The 23075-nt window shown below is 40.6% G+C and overlaps 2 protein-coding genes across 2 annotated transcripts in view; one reads left to right on the top strand and one right to left on the bottom strand.

The window, feature by feature from the left end:
- Positions 1-2465: 2465 nt before the first annotated feature.
- ttll3 (tubulin tyrosine ligase-like family, member 3) lies at positions 2466-16197 on the bottom strand. Its single transcript, XM_065264890.1, has 13 exons — positions 16107-16197; positions 15680-15726; positions 8554-8654; positions 8230-8398; positions 7918-7970; positions 7657-7785; positions 7462-7576; positions 7084-7194; positions 5901-6090; positions 4615-4763; positions 4179-4422; positions 3655-4090; positions 2466-3477 (listed from the first exon to the last, which is right to left on the bottom strand). Exons 2-13 carry the CDS (start codon positions 15696-15698, stop codon positions 2884-2886), a joined length of 2310 nt encoding a protein of 769 aa, XP_065120962.1. The 5' UTR covers positions 15699-15726; positions 16107-16197; the 3' UTR covers positions 2466-2883.
- A 1576-nt stretch (positions 16198-17773) lies between these two features.
- slc4a8 (solute carrier family 4 member 8) overlaps positions 17774-23075 on the top strand; it is a 31596-nt gene continuing 26294 nt past the window's right edge. Inside the window, exon 1 of the mRNA XM_065264570.2 lies at positions 17774-18063. Coding sequence (XP_065120642.1) covers positions 18019-18063 — 45 coding nt within the window. The 5' untranslated portion in view covers positions 17774-18018. The remainder of the gene's footprint in view (positions 18064-23075) is intronic.

The following is a 23075-nucleotide window of genomic DNA, read 5'->3' as shown; positions in this document are numbered from 1 at the left end:
TCTTTGTTATGTGGAGAAAGAACAAAACTGAAATAGATATAAAAGATTGTAAAGTGTATATGCCTCGCGGTGGTTTCTTGAAGGTATTTTTGCATACACAAGACTGGATATAATGTGCTTTGTGTATGTCATAACCCATTATTTAAAAACACAATAAAGTTAGGAGTGATTATTAAGTGCTTTATTATTATTATAGTGGTTAATTTGGAAGTTTTTAAAAATGTAGAAAACATTTTATACTGTAACAAAAGTTTATTTTTCAGTACAAAAGGTAAATTTATCATAATTGTCTCTTAGGGTAAATTATGAAATGATAATGAATTACTCTTGTGCCTTCTAAATCCTAAAGGTAATTCCTGGACTTTTTTTAAATACAATGCCAAACCCCAGATGAATATATGTATACAATTACTTCAAGACACCTGCATCTCTTTTAGCCTATTTAATGTCTATGATTACAATGATGGCTTTCATTTTATGATTTAAGTGAAGCCTATTCAAGATTTCCACCCTTACATCTCCCGTGAGCAAAAAAAAATCATCAAAGTGCAGAGAATGTACACATAATAAAGATAAAAGAAACAAAAATTAAAGGAAGAATGGGAAAACTTCCTTCACCTAGTGGTGAGACGTTACCTTACTAAAAACTGCATCCCCTTCAATGTGTGAATGTTACTGGTCTCTTCATTGAGTAAGTAACATTATTTATAAAAATCTGATACAAAACATCCTGATACAAAAAATAGCAGTTTCCACACACTCAGAAAAAATAAAGGTACAAAAGCTGTCACTGGGGAAAAAAGTATGCCTTTGTAACTCAAGAAGGCATATTAGTACCCCAAAGGTACACACTGGTAACCATGAATCCATATTAATACATCAAAGGTACATTAAATGTATACATATCTGTACGTAAATGGTAAATATAAGAGCTTTTAATGTGACTGTACTATAGGAACAGCTTTGTAGCTTTTTCTGAGAGTGCTTGAGCATTTTCAAACACAGCATCACTGAAATATTTCCCATATCAATACTGTATAATATAGAAGTCATCATTACTATATCTCACTTTAAAGCATGGATGTGTCTTTGGTTGTAGTTTTATTTTATTCATCTGCCCTTTACCAGTAAAGTAAAAACAAATGGGTGGAGAGTGCTTCATCAACTTGAAACTGGTGCTCTGTAATGTTATTAAAAATATATTCCACTTTCATAAAACAAAAAAATCTTATATTTTACTTCATATGGCTCTAAACAATCGCAATCCGGGCAAAAGGGTTGTATTTAGCGAAAAAAAAAATCGTCATTTTTGCCCCCCTAAAAAGTACTTTTAAACAAAAACTTCTCTTCGTGCACTAGCCGTTTTGATGCGCCAGCGTGACCTTACTTATTAAAGTATTTGAGTACATCCCATTTCAGCTGTTTGACCCACAGCTCCTGACCCATTGCCTCCACAATAAGATCCAGTGCCAGTGTTTACAAGCAGTGTTGGGGAAAGTTACTTTTGAAAGTAATACATTACAATATTAAGTTACTCCCCAAAAAAGTAACTAATTGCGTAACTTAATTACTTCTCATGGAAAGTAATGCTTACGTTACTTTTGCGTTACGTTTTCTTACTTGGCTTGATCTCTTTCAGGCTTTTCAGGTGTTTGCATATTTCCATCGCAAAAATGTCAAGCACTGGCCTGCCATCTCCGTTTCTGACTTTAACTTAAACTGAGTGCGTAATTCTACGTTAATATGTAAGGAATAATTGATAAGGCCGTTGAATTAAAATTAATAAAAAAAATTCTTATAATTCAAAGGACCACAAACATCGCTCTGATGCCTATTTTTAAGACATTAAACCGGTGTGCGAAAAATTATTCACACCCATGGAACATTTCACAGCCAATCAGAATAAACCATTCAACAGACACGCGTTATAAGTTCAGTTTAATTCAGTCATTTTTTTATCAAATTAATTAAACTGAAAAGTAACTTGCATTACTTTTTTTTTAAAGTAACTCAAATATTAATGTGTAAATTTATAAAGTAATGCCGTAATTTATTTGTTAGTTCAGAAAAGTTATATTATTACATAATGCAAGTTACTTGTAATGTGTTACCCCCAACACTGTTCACAAGAGGACCGTTGCAAGTTGTTGTATGAGGAATGATACTTATTAATGTCTTTGTGTCAGTTTATTGTTTAAAATGGTCAGAAAGTGCGCATTTTACATACGTAACCCGTGACCTTTCGATGTGATTACGTACAACTAGTGCAAGACGAGAAGTTTTGGTTTAAAAGTAAAAAAAGTTCTTTTTTTAACAAAAATGATGGTGGTTTTGCTAGATAAGACCCTTATGCCTTGGTTGCAATCATTTAGAGGCCTTTAAACTGTATTGAAACTGTAATACGTTTAGGGAATGTTTTCCTCAAAAAACGTAATTTCTTTTCAACTGAAGAAAGAACGACATAACCATCGTGGATTACATTGGGATGAGTAAATTATTGGAATTTTATTTTATGAAAGTGGAATATTCCTTTAATAAGAATGTCTACGCTTAAGAATCTGCATCTGCAGAACTTTGCTTATTAGAAACACCTGTTAACTCAAAAAGTTAAACACATATCCCCTTATCCCTTGCATGCTGGTTTGCTGAATATTTTGGCTCATCTGTAATATTCTTATTCACTCAGAAGTGTCTTTTAGTTCCTAACCCATCATTTCAAAATCTATTCCGTAAAATTCCACATTTTCCCGTAATTCCCAGATATATGGCTTTAGAATCCGGTGAACTAAAAGATAACCTGACAAAATAATTGGTGCATTCTAACACCTATTCATTTTAATACAGTAAGTGAAGATTTAGGTTTCATGTTCTCCAGAAGGTTCCTCACGATGACTTTGATCCTTCTATCTTCTTAAAAGCATCTGTGCCTCGCCTTTGGTTTCTTGCAAGGTATTTTTGCATACGTAGAACTGGATATGATATACTGACGGTGTGTATGTCATGTTTGTGGCGACCGGGGGGGTTTGCTTTTCCGGGTCGTAGGTGCGTTACATCCAGTGAGGGGGACGGACGGTATAGGGAAGGAAGGGTACTGCGTGATCTGTGAAAGTGATCAGGCTGCACATGTGTGTGTGAGAGCTTCTGAGGATGAACTTCTGCTGGGTTGGGAAATACGCAGCAGGTCGAGGGTAAGACCAGCCTGCGAGGGCATTTTCTGTGGGAGTAAAAGGACTGGTCCAATGTGGCTTTGCGGGAAGATATTGTAGGCCTTTTGATTAGGACTTCTGATTGATTCTCCTTCCCAGTAGAGCAATGGCTGGTTGGTAAAGTAGACCGGTTGTGACTGGTGGATTTCGACAGTGGTTCAGGGTGAGATCGCAGGGTGAGAGGTTTGTATATAGCAGCACGGGGACGCCTGATTGAAGTACCCTCTACAAGAAGATTCATTCCCATATATTGTGGGACCACCACCGCTGCCTGCAGAAATTCGAAAAAGAGCAACTTTACCAAACTTTACATTACACTATGTATTATATACAATGAAAATTCATAATTTACTTCTCAGATTATTTATGATGAGCATTTGACTTCCTTATTCACAAACAATTCCAGCAAGCAATAGTCATCATTTCAACGTCTATTATGTGTGTGTACCTGTTTGTATATGAGCTGAAAGCCACCAGTGTGAGCGTTGGGATCACATCGTCGATCCAGCACGACGCGCAGTGTGTCTTCCTGTACGGCGGGGCAGAGTCGAGCTGTGACTGCTGTGGAGGGTGCCATAGTGGGGCTGGCATTGACCTCCAACAGCCAAGGTCGCAGGTCACGTCCCAGCATGAAATCTGCTCCGTAGAGCTCAAAACTGGCTTTGCGAGGTTCTACGCTGTCCTGTGCAGTCAAGAGGGTTTGGATCACAGCCTCCTGCATACCTGGTACCACCACTTCGTCCCACAGACAACCGCGACCAGAAGCAGCCAACCAGGAGCGAAACTGTGAACAGGACCACATGCACTCTACAGGGAGAGATGGGTCACGATCAGGGCTTGGCTGAAAATGCTTCTGGATGGAGTTGTTACAGAGATGGACAGAGCTGAGGGTGGAAAGGACAGAAAAATTAAAGATCTTGGTGATCCTGAGACCACTAAAGCCTAATAGTGTACGTCACATGATTTTTTTACCTGTCCAATGTATGAGTGGAGTAAGGTTGGGTAGAAAACCGGAGGTAGCATTCACGGTAGAACCACACCGTGAGAGGGTTCCAGTCTGTTACCAGGAACCATTGCCTTAAGTCAAATTTAGTGCCATGAACAAGCAGAGGTCGCTCCAAATACTTTTGCACCACCCACTTACTGTCCTTCATGATGGCATGGTCTCCATGCACTAAACTGAGCATCTCATCCAGCTTCTTCATGCACATTATACCTAGAAGAACCATATGCACAGACAATATTAAATAGTAAATGAAACGCATAATTAAGCGACTATTAGCAAGGATGCAACAGGCATGCTGCATATTTTTAGAGAGTGCTGCGTCAACCAAGCACCTACTGTACCATTAAGATAAATGGAAATGTTAACAAACAGCTTTCTCCAGATATTATAGATGTAAGATACCTCTGCCGCGTGACTTGGCCCCAGGTTTAATGATCCAGATGTTGCAGAGTCCATCGGTCTCCATCTGAGGGCAAACATGGCGCATCTGCACCAGCATGGATTTACATCGTTCCACATACCCTTCACACCCCTCTATCTTCACTCCTTCACTACAAATAAAGCAAAAAGCATTCATTAAACTTGCTAGGTCTACTATTATACTGTCACTCTATGAAGTGGACAAAAGAAAACTTTTTTGGATGTTTTGATGACCGAATAATCAGTTTAAAAGAAATCATTTGTTTGATAATTTAATATTTATCCAAATAACCAACCAAAGTAAATTAATTTGCAATTTGTTGGAGCTTATTTTTAAATGATCATTTTCCAAATGCCGTGTATACTGTAATCATCTAAAGTGTGCATCAATGAGACATAGGTGCCACAAAGAGGGGCTTGTGTAATTGTTAAGATAAAGTGTCTATTTTTGTAAGTATCTATACCTAATCTTTATAACCACACCAAGACTGGGCAGGCCAAGTTGCTCCAGGGTTCAAATTAACAAAGGAATTCCGTTCTGAGTCAAACCCACTGTTCCCTTACCAAAAATTCCACCCCACCCAGTGATCAAAGCCTATTGGCTAATAAGTTAGTGCACTGGAGGTCAGCCCATTGTCACAACTTCTCTACAATGGAGGTTAATTGTAGTCTGATGATTGAATGATTTAGGTTTGACCCAAGGCTATTCTTTTAGACTTTTCTCTCTACGTTTGTTATCTTTTTTATTACAAGACTCTAGATTCTGATTGTCCAGTCGTGACATTTCAAGGTATGTAATTCTGAGATAACAACTGCTTAAAACTGATAACACACAGTATCCCGGATGCTGCAAATCATTTTGGCAGGTAGTTTAATATTAAAAATTAAATATAAATATTTCTTTTAATAACATATATTTACAAATGATTCAAACAAATAGTGTGTTCTTTTCAAATTTATTTCAATAAATAAATCAATAATGCTGGGCTGTTTTAACCCAATTGTTGCTTTATTTTAATCCATGGTTGCATAACAACAACCCAACATTGGGTTATTTTTAATCCAGCATGCGATCTGTCCAATATTTACCCATTATGGGTCAAAAATAACCCAGCCATTTTAAGAGTGTAGTACTTCATGGTATTTCAAACATTTCCCTAATAATTTGATAGAATTTTGGGTGAACTGTCCCTGTGAAACCAAGGGGGCAGGTTTATAATTCTTTACAGTATACTATATTCAGTATAAATCATAAAAAATATACTCACTGAATAACTAAGTAGAAATTCTGGAGAAACACTTTCCACTGGTCCTCCGAGAGGGTGGGTACAGCTTCCAAATTGACGTCTATGTCACAATGCTCTAAACTGTTCAGATAATCCTGACATACATGCAACGCATTGTCAATCAACCAAGTTCCCACTTTCTGATTAGTAAGCTTACGTGGCTTGCTTACACCTACAAAAAAGGAAAAAAAGTCTCATAATTTACTTAAAAGTTTGATTTCAATAATTGAATTCACATTGATAGCAATCTTTGGCCTTAGTCAATATTAAAGATGTCAAGGTTTTCACAGAATGTTTCTTATACTATGTAGGATGATTTTATGTAAAAAAACAACTTAAAATTTAGTTCCACTTTTTTTTTGAAAAGAGGCTCATTTTCCAGCTCCCTTGGAGTTAAACATTTGATTCTTACCATTTTGGAATCCATTCAGCTGATCTCCGGGTCTGGTGCTAGCACTTTTAGCAGAGCTTAGCATAATTCATTGAATCTGATTAGACCATTAGCATCACGCAAAGAGTTTCAATATTTGTCCTATTTAAAACTTGAATCTTCTGTAGTTACATTGTGTATTAAGTCCGACGGAAAATTAAAAGTTGCGATTTTCTAGGCATATATGGTTAGGAACTATACTCTCATTCCGGCGTAATAATCAAGGACTTTGCTGATGTAACATGGCTGCAGCAGGCGTAGTGATATTACGCACTGTCCGAAAATAGTCCCCTGCTATTGAAAGTAACCAAGGAGACTATTTTCGGGCAGTGTGTAATATCACTGAAAAAGGCACTGATTATTACGCCAGAATGAGAGTATAGTTCCTAGCCATATCTGCCTAGAAAATCCCAGCTTTCAATTTTCCGTCAGTCTTAGTATACAATGTAACTACAGAAAAGTCAAGTTTTAAATAGGAAAAATATTGAAACTCTTTGGTTATTTTTTAGCATGATGCTAATGGTCTAACCAGATTCAATTGATTGTGCTAAGCTATGCTAAAAGTGCTAGCGTCAGACCAGGAGATCACCTAAATGGATTTCAAAATGGTAAGAATCAAATGTTGAACTCTAGGGGAGCTGGAAAATTAGCATTTTTTTTTTAAAGCAGAGTGTCCCTTTAAGCTGAGTCACATATGTGCAAATTTTAATGTAGGTGTGTGTGAGTGTGTCATACCACCGGCTTTAGCACTAAGCATCTCTCCTGTTCTTAGCCACTCTAAATCCCCTCCATATCTCTCCTCAACATACAGCAGCAGACTTGTACATGCAGTCCGTCTAAAGTCCTCTGTAAATCAAGAAAAACAATGAAATATTTCTTAATAGATCTGTTCTGATGACACAAACACTGCAGGTTCAATCTAAGGTTGGGGTTACCCATAACCTAAATTGTTACAAAGATCATAAATAACTGTGAGCAAAGCACATAACCCCAGACTGCCCTAGTGCATTTTATTGCAGCATAAATCATAAGCATCTGTTAAATGACAAGATCACAGATCAACAATGCTACAGTACAAGTCAAGGACAGTTTTTCTAGATCAAGGATACTAACCAATAAAAGCATGCTTCTCATCCTCTGCTCCGAGTCTATAGCAACGTGGGAAAAACGTATCAGGGTCTGTTGTATCAAACCACTGCAGATTTCTTAAGTTCATACACAAGCCAACCTGAACAAACAGATGATTTAATGAATAAACAAGAGAATTATATTTAACTCGGTAAACCTTTATCTTAGTTCATGATGAACCTTAGTGGTGAAAGATCCCGCCTTTGCGTAATGATTGGTCATCTGGTCTTTACGCAAAGACTGACAATCAATTGAATCCCTCTTTGTTGTCCAGTATAAATATGTGGTCTCATTGCGAACAAGCCGTGACTAGGGATATAAAATAAGAATCAGAAAAATTTGATAAATAGTTTACACACTTTTGTTTCACAAAATGCATTCAGTAAGCCAGTTGCTATGGCAACCGTCATCAAAATGAAGCTTCACGGCTTCTAAGCGTACCATCAGGTCATACGTATCATCATCTGCATCATCATCTCTTTCTCCTTCCTCTCCTAAGGCGGTACAGTAACAGAAAGCTGGTTTGACTTCAGTCAGACATGTGTTTGTAGGAATGAGTAGTGTCAGGTTATCAAGTCAAACTGTCATATCAAGTTTACAATGACAGTGGGCCATTATCTAAACAGTTACATAGGATGTCCCCTACACAGACAGTACTTCACATATACAGAAATAGACACGTCTTATCGCGTGTCTAGTCACAATAGGTGGTGATGGACAGGGTTTCATTCCTGTCTTGCCAGATACTCTTACCATCACCATCACTGCTGTCAGGCTCATCTGTGGCCTCCGTTTCAAATTCTCCATGCCGACGGGGTTGTGGAAGAGAGGGACGGGGTAGTCTGCGTTCCACCCATCCTCTGGCACGTAGGGCTGCGCGGATTACAGGGTATGGGCCTTGTATTGAGAACACTTTTTTCTCCTGCAATAGCATTTATATTTTTGCATTAAGCAGATGCTTTTGATCAAAGCAACTTGCAATTATTGGTATGGTTTATGTGAGTGGTGTGAGTTTATATTAAATGCCAGTGTCAGTATTAATGACTAAATGCATTATTATTCTTTTTTTTTACTGACCTTTATTGCCTTGTCCACTGAAATCTTAGCTGTCTTCAGCCTGTCCCCATTAATCTGAGGCAGATTTACATAATTACAGCTAACTCTTCCTTTCAAGGGGGCTGAGACACACACACACACACACACACACACACATACACACACACACAAATGCTTTACAAAAATGCTCAAAGAAACTACACTGTCTTTCTCTCTGTGTATTTAAATTAGCTATACCTAAAAATAGCTAAAATAGTTTTAAATGATAATTATTAATGGCTAATGGTTCACAAAAATTACAAAATTCATGCAGTTCTTCTGATGATTGTTGAACCCAACATGACAGTAACCCATACGACTCAAGTGGTTTAAAAAATATATTCCCAAAACTGATTAATATGGGACTGAGTAAGTGAAATATTCATTTTTCACACTTTTTAAACTCACTCACTTTTGGCCTCACTCATGCAAATGTCTACTTTTACCAGCCTTCTCATTGTAAGTTATGAACATCTTACCCAAAACTATAAAAACAAAACTTACTGTAATGTTATTAATGGATACATAACATTCATGAGACCAAAGATTACTCATTAGATTAACCCAAAATGTATAATATATCTTGTTTGACCATCAGACACAACTGCATTTTGTAACATTTAACAGTAATATTTCGAATATTATGCAGGTTTTCTGTTTCATTGCCGCTTACGCAAAATGCATTGTGGAAAACTTGTTGTCACAAGTCCACACCACAAATCACCTCCCGATGCAAACTTGATAAAAGGGACGAGACAAGAACACATCTGGGGATATATGTGAACTTGGCTTGATGTGAACTAGAAATTGGAACAGTACTTAAAGGAAAACACCACTGTTTTTCAATATTTTACTATGTTCTTACCTCAATTTAGACGAATTAATACATACTTATTTTTTTTCAATGTGTGCACTTAATCTTTGCACAGCGCGTCGTGAATGTGTTAGCATTTAGGCTTGCCCCATTCATTCCTTAGGATCGAAAAAGGGATGAATTTAGAAGCAACCAAACAGAACATGGGTAGGTAAACGAGTATGTATGGTGGCACAAAACAAAACGTGGCAATTTTTTAAGCAGATCATAAAATTAGAACTATATTGTATGGCGGAAGAGCACTCAGTTTGCAGCACTTCAACCTTGGGTGCAGTAATATTGATGGAAGTTTGAGCGAGAGGAAGAGTAATCAGGAGTGATGATGCTACCTTACTTACTCGTGTAACTACTATGTATCAGTCTTTAAATGGGGAAAACATGGAAGTGTTAGGTGGCTTCTCAATTCATACCTGTTTGGATCCTAAGAAATGAATGGGGCTAGGTTAAATGCTAACACATTCACGACAAGCTGTAAAGATTAAGGGCATGCATTGAAAAAAGAAAGGTATGTATTAATTTGTTTAATTTAAGGTAAGAACATAATAAAATATTGAAAGATGGTGGTGTTTTCCTTTAAGTCACGACTGATTACTTATTTACACAAACCGATTGTTTGCTTTAGAACACAATTTTAACCCACTGGAGACATATGGATCAATTTTATGTATGGATGTGCTTTATTTAGCTTCAATAATTTGGGGTCCATTTACATTCATAGAAAAGAGAGAGATGGCATATCTTGTACATGTCTTTGTGTTCCTGTAGCTCAGTTGGTAGATCATTGTAACGCACTGGGTTCCCTTTCAATACGGTTCACTTCGCATTGCGTCAGTTAGCTGACGCTATGGGGGGAAACTCCTGTTTACTCCGTGACTGAAGCCTATTGGTTAACGTCTGTACAAAGTACAGACCAATGACGTTTGAACCCGCGCGCGGGAGGAACGCGTCCCTATATAAGCGCGGTTCAATCGTCAGGAGCTCATTATTTTCTCCTTCAGCGCGAACCTCTCGCTGCTCCGAAGAAAAGAAGAAGCCTTACCTCGCCGTTGACAAAAGCCCTGCAGCGGAGTCCAGGCCTAGCGTCTTCCCCTGCCGTTTTCCGGCTGAGAACCGAAGATAGCAGAGTCCAGGTCTAGCGTCTTCCCCTGCCGCTTTCCGGCCGAGAACCGAAGATAGCCTTCGCTTGCCGTGGTACGAGCCCTGTGCAGCGGACACGCCTGACGAGGTCTCCCCTGCGGCCGCCCGGTAAGATCAATATTTTTAATATAAAGCTATAAGCTAAAAGAGCAGGCGCTGTTGTAATAGCGTCCAGCACAGCGGCTCGGTGAGCCTCTCTGCTATGAATTTCCTCCGAGCGCGTTACCGGTCTGGCACCTCCCACGCCGGGACCGCGCTTATGCTTTGGTTGTCTTATCCATGTTTCGTGCTCCCCCTGCTGTTCCTCTCTCGCCGGGATGAACACACGGCGAGCCATGAGACTAGATGGATGCATAGACAAGCACACACGGACTAACCCCCCCTGTGTTCTGTCACACCGCAACCGTTCATGCTTACAGAGTCCCTTCGCTCCTCTCAAATTCAGTGGCGAGATCTCTGGCACATATATTAATCCCCCGAGTGCATCGGGTGATACCGTCACGACGCATGGCTGTTCTGTCTGTGTTGCTTCTCCCCTCTGCCGTTCCTCTCTTGTTGAGATGAACAAGCGGGGAACCGTAGACCTGGATAGATGCATACGACAAGCAAACACGGGCGGTCTGCCCCTGTCTCTGTCATAGCACAGCCACTCGTGCTCCACGCTCGCGGAGTCCCTCGCTCCTTTCCCCACAGTGGTGAGGTCTCTTAACGGCTTAGCTAGCACGCGGTATTACGGCTCGCTGCCTCTAAATGCAGCTGTCCAGTGTTCAACGATTACAGAGCTTCATGCCCCTCCCCTCTGGAGCGGCGCGATCTCATTCGTCTGCTCGATAGGGCCGATTCGCCGCTATTGGAGCACCAAGAACACTCATTATAAGAGAGCTTCATGCCCCTCCCCTCCTGGAGCGGCACGATCTCATTCGTCTGCTCGATAAGGCGGACACGCCTCTATTGGAGCGCTAAAACACTTATTATAGAGCTTTACTGGCCTGAGCCGATCTCACTTCAGATAGCTCATTTTTCGTCTGCCTGGTAATTTCTCTCTGGTTTAGACGGAATCAGAGGCAGAACGAATTTGTTTATAATATACTGAGGCCCGAATACCTCCCTTTATTCAGTCCCGTCCTATATCAGTGCGCTGAATATTGGTACATTCTTATATATATATACCCGGTTTTTCTGCCCTTTTAATAAACGGCAAAACCGCGGGCCTCACGGCAGACTTCCTCTCTGCGATGGGTTCAGTCTGACATTAAACCACCTAGACATACTGCTCTGCTCCGTGAGCCGTTTGGTCACCGTCACTACTGAGGCTTGTGCACCTGAACGGCTGAGCTCTGGTCTCCGCAGCACAGCTGCATCAACAGAGAACGAAACTGTCTGGGAGAAAAGGGGTTATGTCGCGCCTGGGCTGGACTGCCCTGTAATGTTTTCTGTGTGCTGTTTATCCAAACATACTGTGTAATACTGTCGGCTATGCGACCTCACTATAGTGGCGAACGGTATTTAATTCCTCTAAAAAGAGTAATTTCCGTGCTTACTATACTGTGTATTGACACCCACGGTTGTACGGTGTCTCTAAACACTTTATCGCCTTACTGACAAGCAATCAGTTATACGCACACACGGTCCGCTGTCCATAATTCTATCGACGCTAGCCGAAAAGACCCCGGTTTGGCCATATACTGTGTATTGACACCCCACGACTGTACGGTGTCTCTAACACCTTTCTGCCAAATTCGCTCGCAGCCCACCTCAGTTTCTCCGCTACGATGCTGATGGCGCAAACGAGCACGGTCTTACGGCTGTTATTCTCTCTTCCTAGAGGAAGGACAGCCTCAGACTTTTGCATGGCTCCAAGCGTTTGAATCGCGCCCTCTCCGGACGGCCACTCAAAGGCTTACAGCCAAGCGGTTTATGACGTTTTTCGGCCATATAGCTGATTTATATTAGCGGATCCGAAGACGCTCACACCTCCGCTCCAATACGCGGAGATATTAAGGGTAATATCAACCTCAAGTGAGCTTGCTACCCGCCACAATAAGTTTCAAAGCTTAAAGCGCGCGCACAGTCAGACGCGCGCGGCATCTCGTTTAAGACGGGCACACGTACCCCTCTAACGAGCCTCAGAAAGCTGAATATCGTGGCATTCTGTTCATAAGTCCACTTCAGTTTGACTAAGCAAAGGTCCCGCCCCGAGCTGACGGCCGGGAAGCTTGCTTAAGTTACACACGGCTGCATGAAGTGCTGTCATTACGAGCTAGCCCAGCATTTGCTGTGGGTTGAACACGCTTTACGACGGCAATCAGCCTTCGGCGCGTGGAACGCCGTTTGTCTCATATAAATCACCTTGTACTGTGAATACGGTACATTATGAGGATGATTTAGCACTGCAGCACTCTCGACCGTGTTATTGTGATAATGCGGTCGGGCAATCTACGGTGGTTTCATTATTTACCGAACCAGACTGAGATCTCGCCCCCTGAACAAGCTGACGAGTCATCTCCTTTATAAACTCATTGCATCGCTTTATAAGCTATGTTCAATCAGAGTGATACGCATCTCATGCTTAAACTACCAATATTAACCCATTACGATGGGCGTGCGGAGATGGCATCCGTGGGACACGACCTACATTACGTGCCTTATGACACATTGACACAAGCTGCTAGGACCCCTTTCACGAGGCGTCCTTATGCAAAGTCTGATCCATTCTGTCTAGTGACATTTGAAAGTCAAAACCCCCCGCGAATCGCCGGTGGAACACTTTTCTCCTCACTACAGAGGCACGGCGGCTCTCTCCCCTACCTATATCTATGTGGCCGTGATAACAGCGAACCACGCTTTTACGACCGACCATTCATTTAATTCACAAGCCTGTCATCTCTCAGATGCGGACGGCGGCGGTAACAGCGAACCATGCTTTTACGGCTGGCCATTCACTTTATTCATAAGCCTGTCATTTCTCAGATGCGGACGGTGCCCGAGGCACAGCGCTCTGGAACTGTCCAAGGTCCTGTATGACACATACGTCTGACGTACATCAGACGATCAGCTGTTTATCTGCGTCACAGATCACTCACTAGAGCACCTGTCAATACAGGCTATTTATGGATCGTTGACGTTATCACCTCCCGTGACAATTATGCTCACTTGTCTTAGAGCATGGGCATGGTCTTAGAGGTTTCTCATTTGACAATTGTGACACGGCCGGCTGGTCCCCGCCGTCCACGTTGTCAGTTTACAGCTTCGACATCCCTGCTTCGCGCACTACTGAGGTTTGTTGCATTAAAGGTGCGCCCATTAGCTCACCTGTATGCACGATATGGGTTTTAATTATATGCGTCCACCGTGCGCTTAGAGAAGCTCACATGTACACGCTATAACATTTTGGTATACAATAAGATGCGCTTGGGAAAGCTCACCTGTATACACAGCTGTGTTATGCTTTGTGACACATACATTGTTGTTCATCTGTGTACGTTCACGGTGCGTTGGGTGCCCACCGTTACGTTCATCAATCATATCTGTACACATTCACGGCGCGTTGTGTGCACTGATTTATCTATACGCATTCACGGTGCACTGAAGAGTTCACCCGTGTGCGCACAATTTATTATCAGAACACATGACGGCGCGCTCGAGAATCTTGCCGGCCTGTGCATTATAACACTCTGATTCATCTATATGCATTCACGATGTATTCAAGTGTTCACCTGTGCCCGTGCAATTTATAGTCAATACACATTTACGGCGCGCTTGGAAAGCTCACCGATCTGTGCACTATAATACTACCTATATGCATCCCGATGCGCTCGAGGGTGCACCGGGGTTCACACTATTGTGGTATCTGTATAATCCCACGCTACGAACCGTTCTGCCGCATATTATAGTCAGATCGGCCGTTCGTGAGCTTCGCAGATCACTCACTACGTATGTCTGTTGCTAACAGTGGTTATTTAGATGGATCGTTGAAACCATCGCACTGGCTCACGCCCCTCTATGAGCTATGTCCTATATAGAGCCCACTCTGTGCGAGTTTGGCTTCTTCATGAACTTGGTCTACAGGGGTATCTATATCTATATTTAATATCTGCTACGCGGCCGGCTGGTCTTCGCCGTCTACGTTGTCAGATTGTACAGCTTAGACGTCCCTGCCCTACGAGCGCAGGTTCTCTCGGCTCAATCATGCACGCTCATGCGTTTTATGTGTACACCACGGTGCGCTCAGCGAGCTCACCAACGTGACTCTGAATTTACTTATCTCGCACAGCCGCGGCGCGTACCTCGCCGTCTTGTGCTATGTTATGTGCCCCCGGTGCGTTTAAAACCCCACCGTGTGCGCGTCAACAATTTATATGGTGCTTACACATTTGCTTTTAAAGCTGTGAATATGCCGGGTATAGGGCCACACGCAGTGTCTCTCCGGTAAGGCACTTCAGTACGTTGTGTATGCACGGCGTGATGGGATTACGTTCCCCCATAGCGTCAGCTAACTGACGCAATGCGAAGTGAACCGTATTGAAAGGGAACGCTTAGGTTACTCACGTAACCCCGGTTCCCTGAAATAACGGGAACGAAGCATTGCGTCTCTTGCCGTGCTACAAACGTCTACGCAGCGAGTGTTATTCGGCTGCGCGCTTCAGTCGAATAATAATGAGCTCCTGACGATTGAACCGCGCTTATATAGGGACGCGTTCCTCCCGCGCGCGGGTTCAAACGTCATTGGTCTGTACTTTGTACAGACGTTAACCAATAGGCTTCAGTCACGGAGTAAACAGGAGTTTCCCCCCATAGCGTCAGCTAACTGACGCAATGCTTCGTTCCCGTTATTTCAGGGAACCGGGGTTACGTGAGTAACCTAAGCGTTAGCAGCATAGGTTGTGGGTTTGTATGCATGGAAAGATAAATGTTTATAGGTTCAGGTTCTTAAATCTTTAGTGTAAGTATATGATAAGAAAATTATAATTTTTAGGAACTATTACTTTAAATGTTTATCTTATCCAATATATGTAATGGTATTTTTTATATTCTTTTTAGTTTTCATATATAAAATAGAGCTCCACAGTTCAGATAGCTGGTTAAAGTTAAATTTACCTGACATGTGTTGCTGCATGCTCCAGAATTTTCACATCCCTTCTCACCTAACAATAAAAGGACAAAATGACTTCACAACTTTGCTGACATTACCATAAACTCTGCCGCGCCCACTTACACAGATCAATCGCGAAAGGCGACGTCCATTGGCGGATAACGTGACGGCCGCACAATGCATAGTTAAACACTATAATTTGTCATCGCCCTGGAAACATCTAAACAGCTCATGTTTAGCAGCATTAACACAAAACACTTAAAATAACTATGCACATTCGTAACAACTAGGAACATACTGTGGGTCTAAGAAAAAATAAATTTCTGAAAGTTCACTGATTCCCTCGACAAAGTGGCAGTCACGTGCAACATTTAAACTCCACAACTATGACAACACGCTTGCGACAGAAATGATGCTGAGAGTCAAACTCACATGAATTGCCACGTTATCCTTTGGTTATGACATCCACAAGTCACCTTTAGTCGAAATCGATAAAGTCACCGCTGAGCGCAGACTGCAAAGCTGCTGATAAACGCTCAATCAGCGCATGCGCACTGCACGCTCTTCACCTACAGCCTGGTGTTTACATCACTCATAACAACCGTCTCCTAGAAACGGATGACGCCTTTCTGAAAGCAAGCAGTAACTCTGTAAACGCCACACTTTTGACGCTGAACAATTTCAATTTCTAGTATATTTTATTGTTAACGCAAGTAAGTTTTGTAATTCGCTGATAAATTGAATTAGCACACCCCTTTATTATCCTCTTGCATTATAATAAGGACCTGTCTATAATTATTACGGACATTATTGCTAAATATAGTGCCCGGGGGGGTTGAGCTCATTATTCTGACAACAATCTCATCCTGCTGTGATTCCCAATGCTACACAATAATAACAATTGTAAGTGGATGAGTGTTTACCGACGATGTTTATATTTAAACATCATTATCAGCCGCTTAAAGGAGGCATTTGAATTAATTATTTAAGGTAAACCGTCAATGTATCTTGACATACGTCATCATTTAGCTAAAACACTTTAGTGCAGGCCACTGTGTATCATTTAGTAGTAGTATTGTAACTTTAACTGTTACTTGTTTATTCCATAGACACAGCAGGGACTGCATCTGAATTAAAGTACATCTATGGCAGAATTTTAATCTAGCTTTTGTAACCTAATTTTCATTTGGGAAAGGTGTATATGACATTATGAGTCTTAACACAGTTTTGCCGTATATACCACTAGATGGCATGCTTATAAAACTATAGGATTATGGGAATGTTATGACTCTGATTATAACCGTTGCATAAAGCACATTAAGTGTAATCTTCCCTTAAGATCACCCTTATGTTTCCCTTAAACTTAAAGGTGTTGCAGAAAAAAAAAACATTTTTCTGTTGCGTCTCCATGGCAACAATATTGGCAAACCTGGTCGTGAAACACTTAACGATTACTCTTACCTAAGAGAACCGTTTAAAGGATTATACTGCATGCAACACCCTTAAATTATTCTCTTAGGTAAGGGGAATTTACCCCTTAAGTGTCATACTTAAGGGAAAAACTTAGGTGCTTTATGGAACCGGGATTTCAATTAGCCTATGCAAGGAAAGAGTCATTTTTTAAAACCTTTGATACATTTCATATGGCCACAGATAGAAAACATTTATTTAATAATACATAATTTTAGAAAAGTTAGATTAACCTAGGTGAACAAAAATATTTTGTATTTACTTACTTTTTTTTTTTTACTTTTCAGAACTAAATCACTTTGAATAAAACAACATTTTATTTTACTGAAATGTATGTAGTTTGTATGATGAATTAAAAACACTGGTGCTCATTACTTAGCACATTTGCTCTTAAAATGTGTAGCATCTTTAGTTTGTTTCGTCTCCACATGTAACATGTGTACACGTCACAAAAATTATATTCACAGTAATGTTTCATGAAAGGTAGACGCTCTAAAAACTATTTCTGGAGCTTTCCTGTAGGCGCCGAAACCGCATCAATCGAATTACAGCTTCAGCATCGGTCCCAGTTCGAGCGTTCTGATTGGCTGGACGACATATGATGCTGCGCCGTCTCTTCCCAAGTCCTGGAGAGCGCGCGCCTGACAACAGCATTAAAGTACCGCCAGGTTTATTGTACGTTTATGTCCCAGCGTTAGTTGGAGACGGGACTGAGAGTAGGCTAACTCAATGTCCCCCGCTTTTACCGCTTATGCATCAAGTGATTTGGAGTTTCACATTAGGAACTAATAATCTAATCAGCGTCGCTGGAGGCTGATTTGCTCCATCGCCGCACCTCTGACTCTGCTTAAGACTGAATCTCACAGGCTTAACCATGCCTGTCGAAAACAGCGACCAGGAGAGCATGCTGAGCTATCAGGTAGCTGCGCATTTATCTGCTTATAGAGCATAACGGGTATGTGTTTTATAACTTATAGGCATCTGGTCTGTGCAACAATTTGTGCCGCTGTATGTCATTAACTTATTATACTGACTGTCAAAAATAACCATTTATGAAATAAACTAAAATGGAATATATCACATACCCGGCGGTCCCATTAATGCACGCGGACAGGATCAATATTACTGAGTGTTCCCTCTCTCCCCCTCTTGCCACAATTTATTTGATCGACGCTGCACATTCAGCCCTGGTAAAAGCAGACCATACCATGTTTAATGCACGGGTGCTAAGGCACTTATATCACCTTGATATGTTCTTTGCCCGTTGATGAGTGCGTGTGGCGTGCAGCAGTGGTAAAGGCACGTGCAGCAGCGATAGGGTCACATTGCTGAAGACTACAGCGCCCATCATTCGTTTATTATTCACGTCATTGATCGTGTTGTTGCCGGTATAGTGGCATTGTAGTATAGGTTGAATTGCGTTATTACAGAGATATTCACACAGTCGTTTTGTACCGTGACGTGCTAATAAAGCGCACTAGAAATAATAGCACATAATATATTATTTATTATACATTACAGCACTGCCGCATGAATATGCTCATAATGTGATTATCAATTTAATGGGAAACGTAAGCAGTAAGCATTTGATTTTTTTTGTCTGATATTATGCAAAATATGGCTTCCTTTGGGGCGCGCATTGTCAATGCACCCCGAAATTACCCTGAAATGACCTTGACGCCATCCTCTCTCAAGTGTGCGCCTGTAGGCTATAAGAGACAAACGCTGATGGTATGCAAGAGTGAGGAGGTTATAGATTGCCAATTGACTTTTGTCATGCTAAGCAATCCTGACTCGTGGATCTTTTGAGTACTGTGACTTGCTGACTGCCATGTAGCCTAACTCTATGAAGTTTCATAACATTTGGTGGTAGTGTGGGTTACTGCAAGATACAGTATATATATGCATGCAAAATATATGTAAAAAAGAAAATACAAATATATGTAAAATATGTAAAACTTCTGACCTTATTTGAGGCATACTGTATGACATCATCTAATGCAAAGAGGTGTGTGTAAAGCATCCCTTTGTCAGAGAAACTGATTTAATTTGCGGAGAAACACAAGGGTTAATTTAGATATTCAGGAAAGTGACTGTGAGCAAATCATTACAAAAACTGTGCCTCTTTTCAATGAAAAGTAAAACTGTACTTTTTGTATATCTCAATGTCCAGTTTGATCCTGAGAGATCATGTTTGATGCATTTTCAAGATGATTCTTTTCAGATACTTATCATAACCAGTAATTAAATCAGAATTTTCCATCCTGTAGTTAACTACAGTACATGTAAGTTGATGACGGCTAAGGATTAAATTAAATAATAAAAATGTGCCTAATTTTACACAGATGAATAACATCCTGAAAGATTTTCATGAGGGTTTCCAGTGAACCCACTCTATTTCTGGACTTTACATTTAATTTTCATAAGAACCTCCTCCTCAGCCATGTTCTTGTTTGGAGACTGTCGTTTAAAACAAGAATAAAAGATTACGGTAAGCGAGCAGGGTGTTACTCTGCCCAAATCCAAAATAGTCAGCCAATACTGTGACGTTTATCCTAGTCAGTGCTCGGTTGCCACCATTGGCGGCCAGTGACTTCTTTTTTTGAAGGCGTATGTGTGTGGCTTGTCATGTCACAACATGTGTTCGGCACATCATGTGAACCATGTGCACCATGCGTCTTGTCAAAATAAGTTACTACTGCACACGCACCAAAGGGTTTATGATAAAAGTGACGCTCGCATTTGCCAGATACTCGCTTAATCTCATGTGTAATCAGAGTTTAGTGTTAAGTGTCTTGTGTGAGTATTTTGTGGACGTGAGCGTCTCTTTTATCATAAACCCTTTCGACGCGTGTGCAGCAGGCACGTATTTTGACAAGATGCATGATGCACATGGTTCACATGATGCAACGAACACATATTTTGAAATGACGAGCAACACACAACACTCCGAACACATGTTTTAAATTCGCCCCCCTCGGAAGAGCATTCACCAGCCACCACTGGTTGCCACTGTAATTTACAATATTGATCATTTATGTACTGAAATGTGTTTTTTGGTGATAAGTTTAACATTGTTGGTGCAAAATACAGTATGTCACCAACGTATTTTAGCTGGCTAACACACACAAGGTTTAGTTAAACTTGCAAGAATTCTTTATGATAATCTTGGAAGCATAAATTGCAAATGCAAAAATTGCCAGCAAGTGTTTCATTAAATCCATAGCTGTCATTTAAATGATAGAATTTTTTTCAAGTTTTTTGTTGTTGTTGCATTTATAGGTATATATAATAATGTAAAATATGTAATGTAGGGAATGGTGCATGATAGGGTAATGAAAATGCAATGTTAAAACATGCATACAGATACACTATACATGTATACCCTGCCTTGCTGTTGTGTTTTCAAATACATCCCTCACAGAGGCTACCTTCACGGCCATTAGAAATAAGAAATTATTACAATGTGGGGGAGTGTCCTTGAATGGTGAATGAATCATTCGGCTCAGAGTAACAGGTACAACTGCAAATCTCTCTCTCTCACCATGATACTTTATGGCCATCTCAACATTGTTAGTATGGAGAGATACATAACAGTGGCTTCCATCCCAGAGGTATTCAATGCATTTAGTGGTTTATTGAAAAACGAACAGCAATTGTAAAACATAATCTCTAGTCCTTACTTTTGAATGGAAACATGAAAGTACTCAGAGGGTTTATATGGTTTGTTCATACTGTTTGTACATCTGTTCTGGCAAACTGTGGCATCTGGAAGTGGCAGAGGTAGTGATCTGTATCAGGATTACTAACATAACTGTCAATGCAATGTGCTTGAGAGAGAGAACGATAGAGATAGAGAGATAGAGAGAGAAAATGGCCTCTTTGACCTTTAAGGGAAGTGAAAGGAAAGTCAAACTGCATGGTGTACATAGAGCCCTCCATTAGCAACCATTTATTTACCTGTTACTATTTTGTTAGTGGTCAGCAAACAAGTAATGCTGTATGTGTCTGGTGTGTATATAGTATACCTTTTTGATCAGGGACTGAAGAAGTGTTGCCAGGTGATGAGGAGAGTTGAAGAGAGACTATTGTTTTGTAAGTGGAGTCTCCCTTTGTGAGTGACAACACACACACACACACACAAAAGTGAAGTATCTAGGTGACACAGAAGCAGTCTAGTCAGACGAAAAAGAGAGGAAGACAATAGGAGAATTGAAAGACGAAGAGTATGATAATCAAAGAAAGGGAGCGGATGATGAAAAATTAATTAATCTTTTTGGCTTTAACATAATCAGCTCAATCTCTCCATTTTCTCCTGCTCAATGGAGAAGCATTTGTGTGGCAATAACTAGCTACTGGTCTATAACCAGATTGAATGATATATTGCATCCATAAATTAGGAATAATAATATAACTATGAAATAGAGAATCAAACACACATTCAGACACTGGTACATAATCATAATCTAGAAGCATTAAAGTTTAATTTCTCATTAATTTCAATCTTTGACCTGACCTTCCTCAGTTAATTTTAATAATATGAAGATTATATTTTCACAGAATGTTCTTTACATTATGTAGGGTTACTTTAGATGGGTTTTTACAGACTGGGTCACTTTGTTGTGTGATTGACATCTTAAATTAGAAATTTGAAATGAAAAGCAAATGGTACACTGTATATACTGTACATGGCAGTGGTCATTCTAAGTAATGTATAATGAGGTGTCATCTACACTCACCTAAAGGATTATTAGGAACACCTGTTCAATTTCTCATTCATGCAATGATTTAATCAACCAATCACATGGCAGTTGCTTCAATGCATTTAGGGGTGTGGTCCTGGTCAAGACAATCTCCTGAATTCCAAACTGAATGTCAGAATGGGAAAGAAAGGGGATTTAAGCAATTTTGAGCAATTGGTTGTTGGTGGAGTATTTCACAATCTGCTCAGTTACTGGGATTTTCACGCACAACCATTTCTAGGGTTTACAAAGAATGATGTGAAAAGGGAAATACATCCAGTTCTGTGGGCAAAAGTGCCTTGTTGATGCTAAAGGTCAGAGGAGAATGGGCCGACTGTTTCAAGCTGATAGAAGAGCAACTTTGACTGAAATAACCACTCGTTCCAACCAAGGTATGCAGCAAAGCACTTGTGAAGCCACAACACGCACAACCTTGAGGCAGATGGGCTACAATAGCAGAAGACCCCACCGGGTACCACTCATCTCCACTACAAATAGGAAAAAGAAGCTACAATTTCCAAGAGCTCACCCAAATTGGACAGTTGAAGACTAGAAAAATGTTGCCTGGTCTGATGAGTCTCGATTTTTGTTGGGACATTCAGATGGTAGAGTCATAATTTGGCGTAACAGAATGAGAACATGGATCGATCATGCCTTGTTACCACTGTGCAGGCTGGTGGTGGTGGTGTTATGGTGTGGGGGATGTTTTCTTGGCACACTTTAGGCCCTTAGCGTCAATTGGGCATTGTTTAAATGCCACGGCCTACATGAGCATTGTTTGTGACCATGTCCATCTCTTTATGACCACCATGTACCCATCCTCTGATGGTTCTTTCCAGCAGGATAATGCACCATGTCACAAAGCTCAAATAATTTTAAATTGGTTTCTTAAACATGACAATGAGTTCACTGCACTAAAATCGCCCCCACAGTCACCAGATCTCAACCCAATAGAGCATCTTTGGGATGTGGTGGAACGGGAGCTTCATGCCCTGGATGTGCATCCCACAAATCTATATCAACTGCAAGATGCTATCCTATCAATATGGGCCAACGTTTCTAAAGAATGCTTTGTTGAATCAATGCCAAATAGAATTACGGCAGCTCTGAAGGCAAAAGGGGGTCAAACACAGTATTAGTATGGTGTTCCTATAATCCTTTAGGTGAGTGTATATGTCTATTTACCGCA

Source organism: Paramisgurnus dabryanus, chromosome 7, assembly GCF_030506205.2.
Source record: "Paramisgurnus dabryanus chromosome 7, PD_genome_1.1, whole genome shotgun sequence".
Classification (NCBI taxonomy): Eukaryota; Metazoa; Chordata; class Actinopteri; order Cypriniformes; family Cobitidae; genus Paramisgurnus; species Paramisgurnus dabryanus.
The sequence above is the reverse complement of the archived record's forward strand: the minus strand, read 5'-3'. Positions and strand labels throughout refer to the sequence as shown.